The 22,968-nt window shown below is 29.9% G+C and overlaps 2 protein-coding genes across 2 annotated transcripts; both read left to right on the top strand.

The window, feature by feature from the left end:
- The first annotated feature begins 8,056 nt into the window (after positions 1-8,056).
- LOC108691316 lies at positions 8,057-10,558 on the top strand. Its single transcript, XM_018198992.1, has 4 exons — positions 8,057-8,305; positions 8,741-9,017; positions 9,521-9,784; positions 10,470-10,558. The coding sequence occupies exons 1-4, from the start codon at positions 8,057-8,059 to the stop codon at positions 10,556-10,558; spliced, it is 879 nt and encodes a 292-aa protein (XP_018054481.1).
- Positions 10,559-15,091: 4,533 nt separating this feature from the next.
- Positions 15,092-20,248, top strand: LOC108691313. Its single transcript, XM_018198988.1, has 5 exons — positions 15,092-15,158; positions 16,451-17,170; positions 17,943-18,116; positions 18,735-19,033; positions 19,826-20,248. The coding sequence occupies exons 2-5, from the start codon at positions 16,534-16,536 to the stop codon at positions 20,246-20,248; spliced, it is 1,533 nt and encodes a 510-aa protein (XP_018054477.1). The 5' UTR covers positions 15,092-15,158; positions 16,451-16,533.
- Positions 20,249-22,968: the final 2,720 nt, after the last annotated feature.

Genomic DNA, 22,968 nt, shown 5'->3' with positions numbered 1-22,968 from the left:
AATGCACAATATTTTAAATTATATAGAATTATATATATCCAACTATTATCATGCAAATTTGATATTGATACGATAGTTATGTTTCACCACTTATTAGTGAGGATACTGTGTCAATCCTTGATGTCAATAGCTAAATTATACGACCTTATATTATTATTTGATATTTTTGATGTTATATGTGTCAACGTGATCATTCACTAGAAATCTTATTTCTAGAAATCTTATTAAGTATTATATGATTATGATTTGATATAATTTTAATGCGCAATTTAAATTTTCCTCTTGTTTTTAACTCAATTATTTGATATTACTTTGGTCTGATATGTTTATTTTAACTCATTATCCTAAGATTATTTGCACATTAATTGTGACACAATAATTGTGAGCCAACAAGTTTTTATTAGTACGCTGTGTATATTTGATTAAACTCATATATTTGATTGACATTTAATTATCATTTTTAATATATAATACGGTAACAGTTTTAACTTGTTGACATTTAATTATTATTTTTTAATTAAAAAATAACTAATTTCTGTTAAAAACTGTATCAGATGTGATTGTGAGTGATGTTTTATTTTTTAGCGAAATGATCTGCGGGATAAAAATTGTACCGTTGAATCATATAATCCTATCAGCATTAATTAAATGCGATGACCGCAATCAAATCGCAATTTCAATGGCCGAAATGCCAAAAAACTTATAAAATTTTGCTAAATTTGTATTTATATTATCGCGATATTCTTAATGGGAGTTATAAATTTTTATGATGTTAATTTTAATTGAGACACACACACACACACACACACACACACACACACACACACACACAACATATATGTGTAAAATGTATATCAAGGCGCATCATCTAATCGTGCATAGCTTGCATTCCAAACTAAAAGATAAATCTATTAATTTTCCCATAGCAAAATACAATTTAATGTCCGCAAGGTTTTAATTTAATTAATATGTCATGTGCAATTTTCTGTGAAATGGAATGCAGAACGAATGTGCATCAATATTTTATGAGAAATATAAATATTAAGAAAAGATATTCATTATTAGATGAGTGTAACATCTGACAGAATAAATAATTAATTTGTCTTACAAAACTATTCCACATATTTATTTTTATTATATTTCACAGTGGTTTGTTAGAGAATTTATTCTTATTCTATCAACGAGAAATTTGAGAAAACACTTGCTGAAAGATATAATGTTGAAGCGTTAATAGCTCACTAGACGATAATTTACGAAACAATGTTTAGTTAGCATCGGATAAATTAGATATAATCATCCGCTAATACTTGTTTTTTTCTGTGTCACATTTCATACCAGGATGATAATAATAGAGATGCACTACTAGCCTACTTACATGTTTGAGTATGGGACCGAAAATAAAATGTACGAAGATGGAAAGGAAATATAGAGATTGTGGAAGGTTACAAAAGTGCACATTCACTATGATATCAAGATATTTATTTGTGGGTGCATATCGCGTTATTTTTGTTTTATATAAGTATCATCTCATGCGAAACATAATAAGTTTTTCTACGTGTACATTCCATGAAGATTCAACTTTGTATTGAAATGAACCAGTTACTGATAAAAATATTTCAACATATATAAGTATCTTATATATAAGTATCTTCGTAATTAAAGTAAATTAAAATAAAGTCATAATAATTTACCGTTAAAATTTTTGAAGCATAGTACTTTTCAATCAGATTTAACCTCCGTTAAATTTTATTAAGATATGACATGGGATTATTCTGCCATGAAAATACTTTTTTTCATATGAAAATTTAAGAATGCAAATTCTTAATTTATAATAAAAAAAACATAGTGTTACTTGAATTTGAAAGATATCAATTATTTATATACAATGTAGCATAAATACATTTTTTTTACTTTTATGTAAAAGAAAATGGGGGAATTGCAAAATACGAGGTAAATACGAACGAATTATTGCAGTATATTAGAGTACACATCTCTATTTCATTTTTCACATTCAGTTATACATGATAAATCAATATATGTTTAATGTCACACCATAATGATGTATAGAACGCACACTGTTTATAGTAAATGCCATTACATGTTTTTAATAATTTTGATGTAGGACAGAGTAGGGAAATTTGCGAATACTTAAAGGAAAATTTAAATAAAGCCGATGCTTATTTATCAATTATAGAAATCTTTATTCAAAAGATATAAAGAAAACAAAATGGATTCGGCATTGTCTCATGTAGCAGTGGGTAATTCCGAATTGCAAAGATTTCATTTTTCTGTTTAAAATTATAGTTTATATTATAATTTATAATATATGAATGCTAATTATTGTAGTTTAAAGTCAAATAATTAGAATATCTTTTGAATTCTAATTGATAAATAATCGCTGACTTTATTTAACTTTTTCCTTAGGTGTTCGCAGTTTCCTACTTTACTTATCTCTTTTGATTTTTATTTTCTTTTACTTCATTTTCTTTTACTTCATTTTTGTACTGTGAATGTTAATTTGTTGATATCAATATCTGTCTGACTTCTCGTATCACTTTTATCTATTATCGCGAATAACTATTACACTTGTGATTGTTGACAGCAATTTGCTCTATTTGATAATATATGATCTTGACACGATAACATCAGACACAGGATAATACATAATACCCTTCTCTTCGTAATCAAATATAGCTTTATGAACGTGTAGTTTTATTGGTAATTAAACTACATGCAGTAAGTCGCATTTATATTGCGTGCTAGAATTCAATATTATTTACTCGAGAAAAGAAACGTTATCATAGTGCTCTTATTTCTCTAATTCTATTACAAAAGTCATTTTATTATGTATTTACAATCTTGGTTGATTTATTTTGATCATAAGCACTAATACATGCAGCAAAAATAAATTTCGCGCACTTTACAAGAATTTCTTTACAAGAGTTTCTAAGCAGCTGCAATTATGTCTCTTTATATTCATATCTTAGAAAAATATTTTCTATGAGACTGTGGCATAGTTTCTATTTCAATAATTACGATACCATGATACCAAATAATAAAAAGCAAACGATTCCAATTTTGTTGTTATGAATATTAATAAACGGATCCAAACAGTTTGACCAGATATTACCAAATTTATATTTACGCTATTTTTCCTACATAAGAAATCACAAACTTACGATGAGTATCATTTGACTTCTATTTTTAATCCGTATATTATATTCCGTATATTATTTAATGTTATTTATTGTAGGTAAGACGTTATTTTGAAAGAAATCAAGAGCTAATTGTTGAGCGATCAAATATTTTGATTTTATCTTTGAAAATGATTTAATCGATGATGATAGTTGTGAAATGGTGATTGATTGCATAAATATGAATCGAAAGTATAGATGATTTTATTTCCATATTTGTAAGAGTTTGATGGAAGATATGGATAAACGCCGACTTCTAGTTTGTTTATTTAAAAGAAATATATGTTTCAGAGCAAATAATTTCAAACAATAATTAATTTTATTAAATTCATAGGATAAGAAGAGAAAGGAATAGTGTTCAAAAAGAGAGATTATTCATGGTGATTAAATTTTGGAAATATATAACAATAACACATTAAAAAATAAATCTATTTAGTCCAATTAATAATGGGATGTTATTATATGGCTTGCGAATATAAATAGTCGTAAAAATAGATTTTTATTCAAAATAGATTAAACATGGAAGCGAAAAATATGTATCTTGATTTCTGATTCGACTGTGAGAACTCGAGAACTCGGAGAAAATGTGCATCTTCTGTTTATATTGTGCGATTATTGTGCATGACGATTTGTGGTTTACAAATGTTGATGACAGTCAAAGGCCTTAATCGATGCTCTTCTGGGTTAATTTGAAATATTCCTCTAGTCATGAATTAGCCACTGTATATGACTTCAAATAGTGTTTATTTCACGTGAATTAATGAGTTGAACATAAATTCATTAAAATGATACGTGACACACAGTATGAGATATCACTAGTTATATTTGCAATATAATTCTCGTCCGATTAAAAATTTTTTGTTACGAAATTTAGTTTATAAAAATATTTTTTTCGTGAAAATATGTAAAAGCGATTTTATATTTATAAATATTCTATTTTTATATAAATTAATTTTTTATCAATGTTTTTAACAATTATTTTACATTGTTTAAAATGTTTCTTAGATATTAAAACAATACATTTTATTCGATCAAAAATGTATAGATATTTAGCAATATTATTTATGTGACATGTGTCTGCCATTGTTTATATAACTGTGCATATAATAATCTTTATGAAATAGGCCGTAAATGTCACAAAGTAACCATAACTAACTAAGACATTAAGATAAATCTCGCAAGTTCAGGATGAATATTAACGATTGGTCGCGGCTTTTAACATATAATAAAATAAATTGTTTGTAACATTATTGTAAATGTGCACCAGCAACAAGATTAATGTTTGTGAATTTTCGTGCTTGTTTCATGCTTGTGTTTACCTTTTTTTATTCACTTTTATCAGATCTTGATTATATTATAAGATTGTCGAAGTGATTTATTGACAATACTAAAATAAACAATTTACTTATATAATCGCAGAATCTCTGTTTGCAAACAGAGACATATTTGAGGAAATTGAATATATTATTTATTTTTAAAAAGACATAAATTACGGATATACATATATTGTATAAAATTGTGTTAATAATATATTTTGAGTTGCAAATTTCTGTTTGCATTCTATCGCAAAGACATATAACGCTATCATTAATCTTTACTAAAATAATTAGTTCCTAGAGGATTATATTTGAATAAAAAACATGTTTTCTTTAAGAAATATTTTTCTAATCTCTCATATCTTTTTTAAAACAAACGACAAATTCACATTCCATATAGTGTACGCTTATAAATTTTCAATCACTAGACTTCAATTAACAAAGCATTCGATCTGTGATTAATGACGTTAAAAAAGATACTGATCTTCTCGCAGACAGTTTCTTGCACCTCTCTCTAGAATTTCTTTTTCAAACGAGAATGTGTAACAAACTCGAATTGAGATCGGTAATCGGTTGCTGCGATATTACCACTTCGTATCCTGTCGACGTACTGGGTCAACCGGGCAAAAGAGTAAACAGGTTATAATGCGAATCAACAAGCATGCGTTTCACCCACTAGACTCGCCCATGGCGCAACGTCTTCTTGCCTCATAAGCCTCACAAGCAAATATGCCTCGATGCAAACATCGATAAACGACAGGTATCTTCGTCGTGCATTGCTCTATAACCGCGAGTGAAAGCAGGTGCATATACGTACGTGCTCAACATACTCGAAGAAGAATGACATGTTTGTTATCCACTCTTGACCATTACCCTGTTGAAGCGTGTCGCGTACGAAAAATGATCTTTCGGTGATATTCCTCTATGCAGATGCGATAGATCAAGTTTCCAGGCCAGTAGAGTAAGTCTACTAGCTTTGCCTACAGCAAAAATTTATTGAACCTGAGCATAGTGGGTTAACAAATCGTGTTTCTTTTGTAACCCGAAAAATAAGTTTGATGAATGCTTCCGGTTTTAAGAGTTTCTACGTTCATCAAATTATTATTATTAGTAATTGCATAGAGGCGTCTAATAAATTAAAGGTATTATTACGAATAAAAATCAGAGTTAATAATTACGAGTTTTACGCTTGATGCGTACAAGATTTTCCAGTTTTTAATTTTCTATGAAATAAACTCTTCCATGCGATAACTAAATATCTAAGTTACAGGATTTATGATACGTTATGATACGAAATGATGAGTTGTAAATATTTGATGTTTATGATTTGAATGGTTGATTTATAATTTGAATGGTTGATTAATAAAAAATTGTCAATAGCGAATGTATTGACATAAATAATATAAAATAGATATAAAAATATAATCTTAAAACATACCTATGATTTCAAGTAAAAAATGTAAAAATCATGAAATTAAAGCATCGCATAGAGATTTAAATTTTTAAAGAGACAGCGACAGATTTTTTATTATTTACGCTTATTTGTTTACTTTATGTTAACGGTATGTTGCTTGAATTATGTTTGCTTATAAGTCATGTTTTAAAATAAAACAAAATATGCTGAGAAAATTAGATTCTAATTAAAGAAGAAAAACAATTTCTAAAATTGCACTAGATTTTTAAACAGTTTGATGCAAGGCCAAAGTAAAACAGACGACTGTTGTGCAAACCGGTTACGAAAAAGAGGCTGTACCGCTAACGTGTGTACATAATATCCTGATTCTTGAAGACTGCAGTGGCGTTAATAGGTCAATCAATTGTTGACTTTTATCATTTGTTGACTATCGCATTTTGCTGGCTATTATATAATAGTCAATTTATAACATTATATACATATATTTTCTTATATTTTTTCTTATTTTTTTAATAATTTACAATGATTTTTATAACAAAAACTTATTTTTCTTTATATTTCAATTAACATTCGATATTAAATTTTGTCGCAAAATTAAAATTTTAAATTGAAATTAATTTGAATATGATATTTTATTATCTTAAATTAAATTACATTTCTGTATTTGAATTTATGAGAAATTCTAAATTTTTAATTAAGTTTAGAACAGAAATTTATTGACATCTTGATATTTGTTTGGTAAGAAAAAATAAGATTCAACATTAAAATTATACGGATTGTATCGGATGTGATTTCAGATTTTGCTAGTAGATGAGTATTTTCTCAAAAAATTAATTGTGTTCAATTTTACTAAATTTCCGCTATACCAAGAGATAATTTATGAATTATAACGTTACCTATTATTATCTATGTTAAAAAAAACTGAGCGACCGTTGCGGGTGGGTGCACTAGAAAATGTAGTGCTTCTACCAGCCATGAGGAATGTTGCAATTATGTGGAGAAGAATGTCGTGGAGAAGACCCTTCGTTAAATCTTTAAAACGGCTAACGGAAGAATAGTAATTGTTATCACGGTGACACGTGCAGCCGTTTGCTTCCTTTCTAATATAAATAAATTCGAGATATAGAATTTCTCGCTTGCTAATCGTGTGATATAAAACGAAAATATAATGTGCAATGTTTAATATGGTTCACCACTACTTCTGCAGCTATTAGTCTTCGTGAAATATCTTTCTGATTGTGTGATAGCTATTAAGCCGACAGTCGTGCGGCTATGATATACCGTTAAAATTATATACTTGTCAAAAATAAGGACGTATTCTTTCGAAGATCTTCGGTTCTAATGGATCGATCGAGCAATTAAATTAGGATCTTTTAAGATAGTTTAATTGTTTTTTTTATATACAAATGCTTATTAAATGTTTTTTTCTATTTTTTTTTTTTTGAAAATATGAAAAAGCAAAAAAATAATTTGCGAAGAATATTATATAATAATATTAATAAATCTATCGCAAAGTATCTTTGCAATATTGTTGGATAATCTTTCTAATATTCTCTTCTCAATCTTAAAATATCCGGTTTAATGTATCACGAATTTTATGGTGCGATGAGTTTGTCTCATTGTTATTACATAGAATTTCCACGACCAGCCAGCGACCATCAGCGAGTCCTCGAGTGTCTCTCAAGAGTTGTACCGTGTAGAATGCAGGAGCAATCTCTGTATAGCATTATCTAAGCCATGGACCGTTACCCCCACCGACCTAAATGCACGCCGTATAAATGGTCAGAACACCTTCTAACCACTGTCAGTGAGCGCGTGCACCTAATCTTGCTTTTCTGCATCATCCTGCATCATTCTGTGAAAAGAGTGCGCGATATTATGCGATAATTTTTCGTATCATATAACGTCACTTATGATTTTTTTTGATTACGTCATTCACTTTCGATGCGATGCATCTCGATGTTTTGTACAATTGATGAGCAACCATCATGAGTAACAATAATAATGACTGTACAGAAATTCGAAGCGAGATAGGTGATCATCACAATTCTCTGCAATGAAATATAAATCAGTTGATCAAAACTAACAAAATCCAAATCAATAGTGTAAAGTTAAAGTCATTGACCTAAATTATGAAGTGCGGATATTTCGGAGTTATTGAGTGGTCTCGCAAAATCGGATATCCAAGAGTGATTGAAGTATCGTGCTGGATGTTTATTTTATTGATTGTTTGTTCACGACGGACTCATTCATTGGCTTTTGATAATACAACGGATCTTTTTGTTCAAAAATGTGAAATGGAATGCAATTTAAAGAGAGATTATACAACTTGTGGCAAATATAAAGTCGCGAAATGGTTGAACACAATAGTGAGAGAAAAGGTACGTGTTTGCTGTTTGCGATTACATAAAATTTGATTATATCCCAAAAATTAGAAATAAATAATCCACATTGCATAATGTTAACTGTAACAAAAAACAATTAAAATTCAATTCTAATCTTAATTAATTCTGTATCTTGTTACAGTTCTGCAATCAATTATAAAAATAATAAATATTTAAATAATTTATTATAAGAATTAAAAACAAATTAATATATATATTTTTTTATAATTTTGATTTGATAGAATTATAACAAAATTAAAAAAATTAATTAGATATAAATAACTCTAAAATTGATTATATATTATTATACGACACATAACAATTATAAAAATGCATATAATATATATAAATGTATATAAATTTATAATTTAAAAAAAAGAATTATACATATAAATATAAATTAGTTAATTAAAGCAAATTATTATAATTCAGGAATTTAGTTACGGACCATTTCGAATAATAAGGATACCATCGATTTACAAGCAATCTTTTTTACCCTATTTGCCACGTTCTCAAGCATTTAAAAGTAGTATAACAGAAGCTCTGAACTTTGTCAGAGATAGTGTAGAGGATTTATTGACAAAACGTGCCATTGTATATACGATAGACAACTCGGCAGCTACTAGAGATGCTAGAGACTTCTCTTCGAATTTGATGTTTATGGATGAGGATGAACTTGAGCGGCTAAAGGATAGCAAAGAACCGGAAGGTAAAATCTTATTAGATCTGCTGAATAATAAAATATTTAACAATTTTTTTCTCTTATATTGTTTTTTACAATTTCTTTTTCTTATTATTTTTCGAATATTTTTATCTGTGTTAAATATAATAAACTGAATATTGTAGAGTGCTTTATTTTTTCTTGAAAAAATCCTGAAAATTCTTATAATGATATATTGATCTCTTGGCAATAACAAAGAAAAGGTGTACTTACTGTTCTATATAACGGAATGTTTTGATGTGTCCGAGCGTAATTATAGTTTCTATTGCACTTTATTTCGGATAACGTTATACGTAACAAGTAATCATTGTAAAAACTATGCAATCTGCTATAATGTGCTATATATTTGAAAAAAGCGATGAACGGCGAAATGGCAGAGTTTACTATCTTATATTTCCTGTAACGGCAACGATGTCAACAATTGTATAGTCTGTAATAATATTTGACGATTTTCGAGAAAGAGAAAATTTATGAATTTATTCGTTTTACAGGCGATTGGCGAATTTTCAAGAAGAAGAAAAATATTATCTTCCCCATTCTTATATTATTAAATTTAATAAAACTAAAACTATTGCTGTTACCAATTTTCCTAGGAGTTCATTTTATCAAGAAACTTCTCGTACTTGGATCATTAATTTTACCATCAGTATTTGCTCATTTAAAGATTTGCAAAGTGCAACACCCTCATGCGCATCATGCACATCCTTTTCATCTGTGGTCCACCGCAGCGGACACAACAGCAGATTATCCAACAGGTAAGAGTATTTTAAAAATATTTTTTGTCTTTGTCAAAAGTACTATGTTTTCTAAGCAAGTTATATATCAAATTATAGACATATATTTATTATATTTGGTAAAATTTTAAATAAAAACGAACGATGCGAAGAATAATGAATATTTAAAAATTGTGATTCTTTTATTCATTATATTTATGTTTAAAAATAATATTAGAAATTCGTTTTATAATAAACATTTTTTGTTTATTTTATGTTGTTAAGTTATATATGTTAATGTATGAAAAAAATGTTCTTATCAAATAAAAATAACTGGCACACCCTAGTGATAGTTTGCACGATTATATATTATGTAGGCTAAGTTAAGATAGCGTCGCTCAGCTGTAACAGCTGATACATCTTTATAGACCAATACATATGACGTATTTATGTTGGAATAAACATATTTGATATTAGCCAACAGCGACAAGTTACATTTGAAACAGCTATCAGTGTACGTTATATGATAGTGTTTTATATTTGACATATTTATATTTAATAATTTCTTTAATAATTTCTTTAATGTTACGTATCACAAATCTTTGACATCAATAATACTGAATCTTTTCTTTATACAAAATTTACACATCTGAATAAAGATCTTTATGTATCTATTTGTTAAAAACATCATAAACTTGTAATATGCATTTTAACATTTTCTTTGCAGGATACGGAACGGATGACAGTAATTGGCATAGAAACGATTATCAGTTGGGATATCCGAATTATCAAATACTTCGCAATCCTTACGGGTGAAAATATACCAGAATAATTCGTGATCATCAACGATAATATCGTATTTGTTATCTTTTGATAGAATCTTTCGAAGGCGAGTCAATTACGAAGCACGCGAAATAACACTTCAACAAGTAGTACAATTACGATTAATCTAATTGTGATCCGTGATCTTAGTAATTTCCCATAAAATTACTCATGGCAATCACGGTGAATGGATATGCACTGAATGAATGTCGCCAAACGCTACGCTTGTCTTGGCTACGCTCGTTCGTCGCTTATTCTAGCAAAGAACACTTGTGAAATAACTTTCACATAGTTTACCGTTATTTGAAGATTTGTATTGATATATTTTAACCTTTGCGCCTCGCGAGTTTTGAGAAAGAATAAGATGTTAAGGATCCGGTTTTTTCTTAAAACTCGCATTAACGCGAAAGAGCATAAAATATCTGTTAATTTTTTAGAACATTAATTTCTACAACTTTCTTCATCTTTTATCTCTTGTTTTATATTATTTATTATTAATTTTATATCAAAATGATATCGATAATATATCATTGCTGATTAGCTTTGATTTTTTTATAACTTGATGTTATTAATGAAAGCTATTGCAACTGCAAAACTAACTTTCTAGAAGATTATTTATACAACTGAATAACCAACTGCCAAAAAATGTTGCACTATTTTTTATTGACACTATTAAATTATATTTATAGTAAAGTAATTAAATTACAGTATAGTCAAGTGTCGAGCTCATCCAGGTAATCCAAGTTCAATTATCTTCGCTTGTTTTCTAATTATTTTCTAATGACAACATATATGGTTACAATATAGCGTAAACTAATTTTTTACCAAAAGTATTCGGCGTGCTTGTTTCTCATGGACCGTCTTTCCTCAAATTTCAAAGTGAAAATCGCAAAAGATCCTGCCACTCCATGGCAGGAGGATCATTTGTGGTCAAGGTCACTTGACCGAGTACGATGGCCCCTCTACTGACCTACTGACAGATTTGGACAAGCGCCCAGTTTGTAGCTCAAACGCGTTCACGAGCCAATTCGTGTGTCGCTGTTATGCGTCCGTGCGTCTACCTTGACCGTGTGTGTCCGTGTATATATAAACATGTGACCCATGCATGAGTCGATCGAAGACCGTTATTGACTCGCGGACAGTACACGGCGAGAGCCCAGTCATCGTCGACTTGTCGTCGACACATATTTTAGGCTCCAGATAATGGTTACAATTGATGAATTTTTTTGTTCTCACCCTTTCCCTTCTTCAATACGCTTTTCTTGACCCATCACGTGTTCATTGATAGGATTAATCTTAGTTTCGATGATGAAGTTTTCATCAGACTTTCCAACGCGAGTCTTTGAAGCCTAGTCTGACGTAAACCGATTTTTTTTCATAAAGAATTTTACATACTATTATAATTTTTGATATTTTTTATTGCAAGAATAAATATTGTATATCATAAGAGACGTGTTATAGAATAATAAAAAGACACGCTTGACTTTGATGGCAAGCGATAAAGTGACAACAATGCTTGGGCTCCACGACACAATAGGAAACGCGAATCGGAAGCGACACATTGCGCATCGCTACAGGATAGGTACGATCGATATGCAACGTGCACTCATCCGCGGCAACTCGACCGTTACGTTCTTACGTTATATACGAACGAAAAAGTCGCATTAATGTAACGGACCATCGTTCATGTCACGGCGTTCGATTTGCGTATCTACGTCGAACGTATTTCCTGCATATTGTATGATTCATATGTATTTGATTCATGCGCACGTATGACGAAGACGATTCTGAGTGGTGTGCGTTAAACCGGAGGTACTTCTCGAGATGCCACAGATGAAGTTCATAGAAAGCAAAGCCTCGTGAACAATTATAGCTCTAGCTTAAATAGAACAGTCCTTCCTTTTTCTTAAATGAATATTGTTTTTGCGGAAGTCAATCAAATTTATATTATGATGGACAATTTATCTCTAGAAAAAAAGATATTATTTCACGATAGAACTTTAATTTTATCACATAACAAATACTGTATATTGTATATTCAGGTTTTAGTACTGCTTGTAATTATGATATACACTATGTGTATGAATAAATTTCAATAAAATAAGAGTAAACGGAAAAAAAAATTTTGTAAATGTTGATCATTTGTTTCACATTTTAATTTTCTATCCTTTGAAATTTTTCAACGTTTAGTGAAACCGAGTTGTATGTTTAATATTATTTCTCATTTGGATGTGTGCGTATATGTATGCGTATATGTGCGTATGCGCATGATTATAGTTAAGAAATAAAATTGTAGAATAATTAAATAGTTTTCTATTTTCCTTTCTTTAATTGAATTGGATATTTTTAAGAATTTTTTTCCTTGTTTTATTAACAAATCAATGATAAAAGATTGTAACATCACATCATTCATACATACATCACATATTCATACATCACATGTTAATATAAAAATATTTATAAGAATGTGATTTTTAAAAATTATTTCCATGTATTTAAAGATAAATTATTTTATTTATAAATTCTTGATTAATAATTAATTTCAATGCATGAGTCAATGCATATGCTCCTTTTTGTTTATTGCCAAATATGAATATCAATACTTGGAAAGAATCTTTCTTTCTCTCTCTCTCTCTCTCTCTCTCTCTCTCTCTCTCTCTCTTTCTCCTTTCTAAAATGAAAATTATAATAAAAATAAAAACACGGAGAATGTATGTACAATATCTACGTTTTTAAGAAACAAGCGAACGATTCTATAGGTGTCATCGACTTAAACGTGAAACTGAAGCCAAAAGAAGTAACACACTGGCCTGTGTGACCTTCTTTTTATAAAGAGAATATATTTTTAAGGAAATTTGATCAAAAATTTTAGTCTAAATTGTAAATACTACAAAATGCCGATAAAAAGTTATAAATTATTATGAAAATATATTCTGAGTTTGTAAAGACAAAAAAACTGTGCATCTCATTTTTAAATTAATTATTTCCTTGCAATTTAAAATATTCACATAAAAGCTGCATTTGAATTTTATAGAACTATCACTAGTACAGTATTAATTTTTATGAAAAAAATTAAAATGTTATGTTTTGTTATTCCTTTTCTACAAGCATTTAGTAATTTACAGTGTAAAGTTTGTCGAACTATAAAGTTCTAAAAAATTTGTTTGACAATATTGATAACACTCTACAACATACTCGTAAAGATTCTTTTGACGTTATGTTATAACGGATTCCTTCTGTCAATGTCCATTAATAGTACTTTGAAACATGGTACACATATACCGTGATTACCGTCAAATGTAAATGATAATTTTATAATAATTGAATTATTTGTCATATCTACCAAAATGAATAAAAGATTGATTAATAATTTGTCGATATAAACGAAACTGAAAGTTATGTAAAGCTCCTTTTTCGAATGTCACAAATGTCATTATTTGGGATCGGTAGATTTCCGAGAAAACATAAGAGAAATCGTTTGTAAAGGTGTATAACCGTGATTGAACTCGTGACTAATTTGATTGGACTTGAACGATCTTTGCTGACATCATAATAGAAGATAGTTTCCATATGAAAAGTAGATCACACGAAAGAAATTTTAAAAAATCGCTACTTTTTACTCTTGACAATTAAACGGATATGGAGTAATCTTAATTAATCAAGTTGTCTTTTTGTTACTATAAAAAATTATATATTTCCTACAAGAAATTGTTGTAGAAGTGTTTAAAATCACATCCTCGTTCTAAAAGATTTCATTTAGAATAAGAGTAGATTTATTAATAATTTTCAATTAGTTAGGAAAAAATTTCGATTTTTTTATTGTATTGTACTTTACTCTTTTGTATTTTTCTTATTTCTCTTAAATAATATGAAAGCTTGTAGAGCACAGATAATCTCAAAGAAAAATATAGACTAAACCAACTCGGAGTTCTTAGATTAGCTTAGATTTATTGTATTTCGATCATCCCCTTATATAATTTAGCCTTCTGTTTGCTCTTTTTCTTGCTTTTCTCTTTCTCCTCAATTAAATTAAGATCTATTTATTAGCGAATTGTCTCGGAGAATCATCTTCCGTACCATTGAGCGGCATCTCGTCAGGCTCATTGAACTGGCCGAACTGGACATTCGCCGAAATACCTCCAAGTGAAATCGTCGTATGGAATATGTTTTCGATAATTATAGACCTACGACGAATTCAATTGATTAAATGAGAAAATTTCCGCCTTGACTAATAGTTATATTTGCAATTCTTTCTTGGAAGAAGGGTAGCTCCTAAACCGAATGGCGGGAACGAACGGACGAATGAACGAACGTGGTGAGCAAAGAAGGCGGAAAGGGGAATGGATAGAAGGATGGACAGACGGATGGCCGGGTAACCCAGATTGGGTCAGTCGAGCCGATCCTACGGAGACCGGCTGCCAGTATAGTATCGGACGTCGTACAGGATTCCGACTTTTCTGGCCGCTTGATTATTCAGGCGCGCGTAGTCGACCGGTCGTTTTTCAATATTAAAAGAAATCCGGTTACTGAAATTGACACCGATCACTTAGTCTAAGTGCGGGCAAGTTGTTGATGTCAAAGATATATTGTGAAAGTGAGTATAAAATCATTTACAATAAGAAATACTGACTAATAACTTTCTATAAATAGTTATGTGTATTTGATTGGTGAATGAAATTATGTTTAACATGTACATGCGGAAAAAGGCATAGACAGAGTATTGTTAATGAGATTGTATTAAAGTCATTTGGTGAAAGAACACTCGTATAACCGTACACTTATACCAGTTATGAATTCTAACTGCACACGTGCGCATAGTTGAATCTTTAAAGACTAAAGTATGACTTAGATTAATGTATATACATGTATATATTCTTTGAGATTTTTCATTTTTTACATTTTATCGTATTATGTGTATATATGTAAATATACACATAGTTTCTTAATAAAGATTATGAAATAAAGATTTGTTTGATCGAATTAAATTTTTCTTTATTTAATTTTATATATGAACAATTTAATTAACAAATATTTAAAAAATATATATACATTTGTTATTCTGAAAATTTGTTTAATCTGGAAATATGTATAAAAAAAAATTGAGATAATACAGAGAGAGTATTATAATTAATATTAATATAATAGTGCAATATTTAAGATTAATTCGAAATAAATTTTCAATAATTAGTTGTTGATTGATTTTAAAAAACATAATTTAAAAAAAAGTTTTTAAAAATAACGAATAATTTATGCAGGTATCGACAAATTATAGTTAAGTAACAGAATTGGTTTAATTAATCAATCACAAAGGTATAATAGAATGTTTAATCTTTGCATACAGTTCACTCGCATGAATAAAAGAATTAACTGATTGTTTTCGATGACACAACATATGAGTGATATAATTGAATTTTATCATATTTACAGAGTACTATATTATTATTAGCTTATTTAATTATTTGAATAACAATATTTTTTTATTAGTACTATTATGTATTTTTATTTAATAATTATGAAATCAATAAAATTTTCAAAATGTAACGTAAAAATCGATAGAATTATTAATAGATAGATATTAATAAATAGACGGATATTAATTATTTCCAAATCAATAATTTTATATTCAATTCATTCAATAGGTTTTCTAAAAAAAAAAAGCAAAAAAAAAATACAAAATTTTATATATTTTATATATTTTATATGTTTGTATCTGTATAAGGAAGTTTATTTTTCAGACTTTTAAGTCTTGTACTTATCTGTTTTTTCGGTTTCTCAATTACATATTTAATTTTTTATATTTGCGCTTGTACTGTAACAATTATTATTTTATACATTCGTTCTTAAAGTTTCTTATTCTTGTGTTTTCACTTATTTATCTTATTTTAGAAAACGGAGTCGCAGGTCGAGATGCAGTTCTCCTCATGTAATAACTATAGCTAGCCAATAGACAAGCGTCTGGTGCCTTTTTCATGGATTGGACAATGGCAAAAGGGAGGATAGCCATAATATTCTCGATTGTGTTCCTGGCTATTGCGTGTCACATTCATTCTGTCGTGGGGGTCAAGGTCTACGCGGAGGTTGCGTCCTTGAATGAGACCGCGCGCAACGATGATGATATCGTCGAGGAGAACGAGGTGCCGCTTTCTCAAGAATCTAAAAACAAAATTGACAAACTCTTGCGTGATCATCCGCACAATATGCATGGAAAACCAACAAAATTCGATATCGAAGATGATAAATCGAATTATCAGATTGAACCGACGAGAATAGCTAATGTTACAGCTAATCCAATTGAAATGAATTCATTGACCAGTCAATCTTTGTCAAATTCAACAGAATGCAAAGGAAAGCTCACGGTTTCTTGTATACGAAAGGATTTTTCGAACTTTTTGGATCAACTCTCGAGGGTTGATACGTACAATGTAACAGAATCTGTGCAGATTATAAGAAACCCTGAAGTCAACGTTACGTGCAACGATCGAAAGAAAAATGATACGGATTTAAATCTTTTGGATAAGGTTCATCATTACGCCAAGACACACGTGATGAAGATACAGCTGAATAAGGATCTCAGTCTCGCCAGGAAAGCCAGGACGTTCTTCGGTTGTGAGTTTCTAGACCGCTTGCTACAGATTTTTGTCGCGTGTGTACTAGTGCCGTTACTTTTGTCGACGCGAAAGGTGGATTTTCTGAAATTACGATTGTTTATATTGAGCGACAGTATTTTTTATTACCTATATTATTCGATGCTTACTGTAAAGCAATTGCATAATCTCTAATTGGTACGTAGTGAAAGTAATCGAGCAGTTTACAGAAAAGAAATTATTTCTTATTCTAAAAAATAACGCAATCTTTTCTATTTCCACCTTTCAACTTGATTTTCAAGATATTTTTATAATGCTTTTATAGAAATGCAGTTTTTTCAAAAAATTTTTCTTAAAAAATGGTTCTCTTTTTTTAAAAATGAATTATTTAATTTTTTTAACTACATGATAAGCGACGAATCTAGTACGCTCGTAAGCACAATCTGGCATAAATAAAATTAAGGTGTGAGAGAAAGCTTTAACTTCATGAATTGGCTTTTTGGAGTTAAATCAAGTAACGAGGTTGGGTCCACGCTAATTGGCAAAAATGCAAACTAAACCAGCGATAAAAACGGGTATGAGGAAAAACGAGGCGTGTAACATTGTGCGAGCAGTCAAATTAATTATAATTACGGTGAATAAAATTTTTTTATTCACACGTGGAGTGTGTGTTGTTTCAGCAAAATGCGTGGCACGTGGAGTTGGAGAGGGAGAATATGAAAAAAGATGCTGCTTGCAGCATGGCTTTCAGGGCTAACCGCAGGGCTTTAACGAGCTGGTACTTTTGCTTTCAGCCATGTTTCAGGGAAAGAGTACCTTTTTAACAGGATTCGGGCTTGGTTTTCTAGCATTTGGTCTGAAGAAACTGTTGCTACCCTTGTTCTTCGGCGTACAAATAATTAAGAGTGTGTTACTTGCTCTCTTCCTACCCAGTATCATCGGCAGTATTGGTAATATCGTTGGAAAAGGTACGTATTTTGCGATTAATAAATCTTATTACATATTGTAAATATTTCAAAACAATTTGTAATGATTGGTATAACTATCATTATATTTTATTTCTTTATCAAAGAATATGCTATATACACATACGTGTAGTAGACGGTAAGTGTCTAATCAAAATTGTGTATGACATTATTTAATGAAAAATTAATAAATTAATAAATTTAAAATAAAAGTTAATAAGTTCAAGTAGCTTTAGAGATTATAACTTTATTATATAAATTTTTATTTTTCAATTGAGTTTTAACAAATTTATTTTTGTGTAAGCATTGAAAGTTTAGAAAATTAAACAAATTAATATTACAAATTAAAAAATAGCATGTATATGTATACATAAAATGTAGAAATCAAGTCTTATTAAATGAATAATTTAATAATATTAAATGAAAATAAAGAAGTGAAAAATAACATATACGTATATATAAAATGTAGAAACCAAATCTTATTGAGAAAACAGTTTCTCCATAGAATTTCTCTATAGAAAATAGTCTTTTATATTCTTGCAAGAATTCATACAGTAGCATTAATATTAATTGAGAAAGTTGAACTGAAAAGTGTAAATACATGTTACGCATAAATTCCAGGTGTTTCCTCTTTCGCGCAATCTTCGCATGCCGCGCCCGTGGCAGCATCGGAAGAGAATTTCGAGTTTAAAGATAATTCTGATCTTTATAACGATGATTATCTGACGCGACAACCGGTAGGCACGTTACCAGCATCCGCCATGTACGACGAGAGTATGATGCAGACACAGAAAACTCCGGATATTGTGTCCCGCTATGGATTTGTCGATTCGAGAATATCTCACGCAAATGCGCTTTCGGACCGTTACTATACGCGACACGTGGCTGCACATGGACTTTCTAAACCACAAGATTTTAAGGTGAGCTTTTTGAATAAGTAATACACGATTTTTAATTGGTTGCGTTGGGTAGAGAAAACTGATCAGTAAGCGCTCAGGGATTCTTTGATTTGATTGATTTGTATACTTATCCAGCAAAAAACTAAAGGTAAGAATCAATCATATTAAATCATTGATCAGTTTTCTTTGTTGGACGCAGCCAATTACTTGTAGTCTGTTGTCTCATATATTTTCTTGTCACAAAGTAAATAAATGACTTTCAAGTCATTGCACTACTTTCTTTTTTTTTTTGGACTCGGATAATGCCATCCATACATTTAATAAGGAAGTCTAATTGAAACTATATAATTGTCAGCGAAACTTATTAATTGTCAGGATTGTTCTTATTAATATTTAATTAATGGAATTCTTGATTATGTAATAATAATAATTCTTATCAAATGATTGGAACTGATAGGATCAGGAAATGCATGTTGATTTGTACATGTCGCATGTCGCATTAATAGTCGCGCATAATTATGAAAGAATTGTTTGTTAATATTTGACTCAGAATGAAATAGGTAAGTATGCCATAAGAATACCTTTGTCTTTTTTTTTTATACTGGAACTTTTTCTCATCATCAATGAACAGAGATGACCGTGCTTTCTACTTTTAATATTATTCGACTATTGATATTGGTCATTGAGATTCACGTCATTGCGACCCACTTCTTTGTTTGCTTCGTTTTAACTCAATCGGCGCCTAGCTGCACGCGTAACGGATACAGTGATCATTACGTAGTTGTAAACACGCATATTGATTATTGGCGGTAGGTCTTTCATGAGATACCAACGAGCTCTTTGCTGTTGACGAACTACGATCCGTTCTACTCACCCCTGCTGTCACGTCTGGACGCCGTTTTCTCTCGCCTCGGACACAACACGGAAGGCTGCAGGGAGTACGCAGTGTGCGCGATGTATCGGAGTCCTGCGCGTTATGCGCCATATTCAAACCTGGTCTCTGCTCAGCTATCTAGGGAGTTAAACGAGCTCAGGAAACCCAGTAGCGACAATCCCGACGTTTTACGTTTCTTCAGATACATGAAATCCGCCAAGGATGGCCAGGATGGCGTCAAGTGTGAAGAGATTTATGCGAATTGTGCGAACGCTCGTGAAGATCAGACCTTAAAGCAAAATCAAGCGATGCTCGCGACGTATCAAGATATTAATAAGCTCGTTCAGGCTAGAAAGATCTGAGAACGTTATAATTTACTTTTGTTGTTGCTATTATTAATTGCAAACGTGATAAAAAAAGAAGAAGTGTCTCATATCGCTTCATCGAATACACGAGCTTTAGAAGCGGTGGTTTATAGTTCTAATTGGATGCAATCGCTAAAAAGATTTAGCGTTTGCTCTAATGCTGAGCATTCATAAATTTTGCGCGCAAGTAAAGTTTGTAGGTATTCCTAGTGGTGGATTATTACGGTCAAAACGTTCATTCGGGACTTCAAGATGCAAAATGCCAATTTTTTTCCACAAAAATTTGATTAATTTAAGACTAAAAACAATATTTAAATATTTTTGAAATTGTTTCAATTTTGAGTCTTAATTAACGTCTTAGATAAGAGAATCTGAAATTAATTTGTATTTGGGGCTCCTGAGACAGTTTTAATTCGCCATGTTTGAATCTTCAACTTCCAAAACTAAACAAACTTTTGATGGTACCATACACAGTTACCTAAATTATCATTTGTAGCAAGAGCGCGATGTCGAGTGTGTAAACGTTAGAATATGTAAAATCTTAGAACTTTTATTTTTTTTTCAAGAAATTAAGTTTATAATTAAAACGCATTTTGTGATTAGGATATATTTTTTAAGATTGTTAAAATTATATTGAAATTATAAATGCATGTTTTTTAATTGTTTACTATGTTATTTAAACTTAGTTTTAAAATATGTTTCACAACATTTTCTTACATATAAACTACTAAATTCAATGAAAGTGCATTATAGAAACAGGGAACATTTTACAAAGCATTCGATTATGCCGGCATAATTATGAGCAAGCTAGTATTATTATCCAAGTATTTCTTGGAAAATAGAAACTGTGTTGATACAATCAAGAACATCAATTTACACATAATATTTCGCTTTACATTACGAGACAAGTACATGTGATTTAATCTACTTCTCACGTAATAAAGCGATTTTTGTATGAAAATAGAAATGAGAATCTGCTTATGATTTTAAATGAAAATATTAGAGAAATTTATTTTTTATAAACGATCTTAAAATATTTACAATCAACAATTATGCTAAAAAATATTCTCATCAAGTTTAATTTGCTTAAAACTCTTGCAAATCTTAAAAAATTGTAATAAATCAATTTTTTTAAATGGATATTTATACAAATGAATGTTCGATAAATAATTTCATAATATTAATAAATAATCATTTGATGAGTTATGAAAAATACGACGTAATTAAGTTAAAATTATTGTATATTTAATTTATATTTATTTATCGAATATCGTGTACAAGATTTAATCTTACGATGGATGATAGTAACTCTGGATATTTATTTATTTATATAACGTGAGGATGAAGATGCTAATTTATATGTAATACGAGCGAGAAACATGTTGCGTAGAGCGTATGTGTATTTAGATTAACTCTAATTTTATTTAAAAATTGCGATTATTCCATTAATTATATTTATAAATTGATGTACAGATTGAGTACGTCAATAAAAGATGATTATGATGTCATATGAGTTTCTCCAAAGCAATACATCAGCATACGACATAATCAATTATGTAATCAAAATCCTATTTAGAACATAAAGCGATAAAAAAAAGAACGAAAGAAAAAGAATTTTTTTTAACTTTCAAAACATGAATTACAACAACCATACGGAACAACGTGGTAAATTGATTAAACCTTATAACAAACGAAATTCCGTATTAAACTATGCGTCACAGAAAAAAATGATGTTATCTCACATACATAGGAAAGTAATATAAATTAGCTTAAAAATCATATTATGACGATGAATGATAATGATTCAAGAACCATATTATGGCGCAAGAAAAAGAAATATGGATAATAAAAAAGAATTGGATTCCCTAATATGGCGATGACGCACGTTGGTTGTACAAACCGGAGATGAAAGTACGTTGACTTCTTCCTTCCTATGTCAATGTACCTTCCGTCTCCGTTTCTTGACTCTACCTAGTTCCGGTTCTTATTCTGGACACTACTTTCACTTTCAATTTTTGTAAATCCTCCTGTTTGCCGTTCTGGGAACGACTTGCGGATCCTATCCCCTCTCTGTATTCGATTATGGAGTACACCCATATAAATACGAAGATAGTGCGTGTGTCAAGGCGTCATATAACTTTTGGCTAAAACTGTGTTCAGTATGTTTTGTCAAATTCGTTAAGTCAATCAGTATTAATTATTTTTAAAACGTTTGACATTTTAATTTATATAAATAATTCTTGCTTTATATAAATAATTCTTCCTTTAGTTTTCAATTAATAAGGTAAGTTATAATATAATCTATAAAAGTAATTCAAATCAGTTTTAGTTTTTGTCCCTTTTCTAGCAGTTTCTTTTATCAACTAGTTTGAAAATTTAATTTCATTCTGTTATCAATTTTTGGTTTATTCATTGTTCGTTTATAAGATTTTGCTCATTGCTCCTAAAAGAAAAAATTCACCGTTATTACAATTTCTAATCATGTTATGGAGCAACAATTTATTTTGCAATTTCGCAACTTAACTTAAAGATTTGTGGTTAGAGAGATGACTCTAGAAAGAGATATATATTACTACTATTACTTAAGTGGAATGCGCGCGTGATCAGAAATTGGAATCTGAAACCCGCTTGCTTTCGTCCTTTACTTCTGATTGGTGCGCTCATCTAACGGCACTTGGTGAACCAGTACGTCGACTGCCAACAGTCGATCTCGCAGA

This window comes from Atta colombica, unplaced genomic scaffold (genome assembly GCF_001594045.1).
Source record: "Atta colombica isolate Treedump-2 unplaced genomic scaffold, Acol1.0 scaffold45, whole genome shotgun sequence".
Classification (NCBI taxonomy): Eukaryota; Metazoa; Arthropoda; class Insecta; order Hymenoptera; family Formicidae; genus Atta; species Atta colombica.
This window is presented reverse-complemented; position numbering and strand designations above follow the sequence as displayed.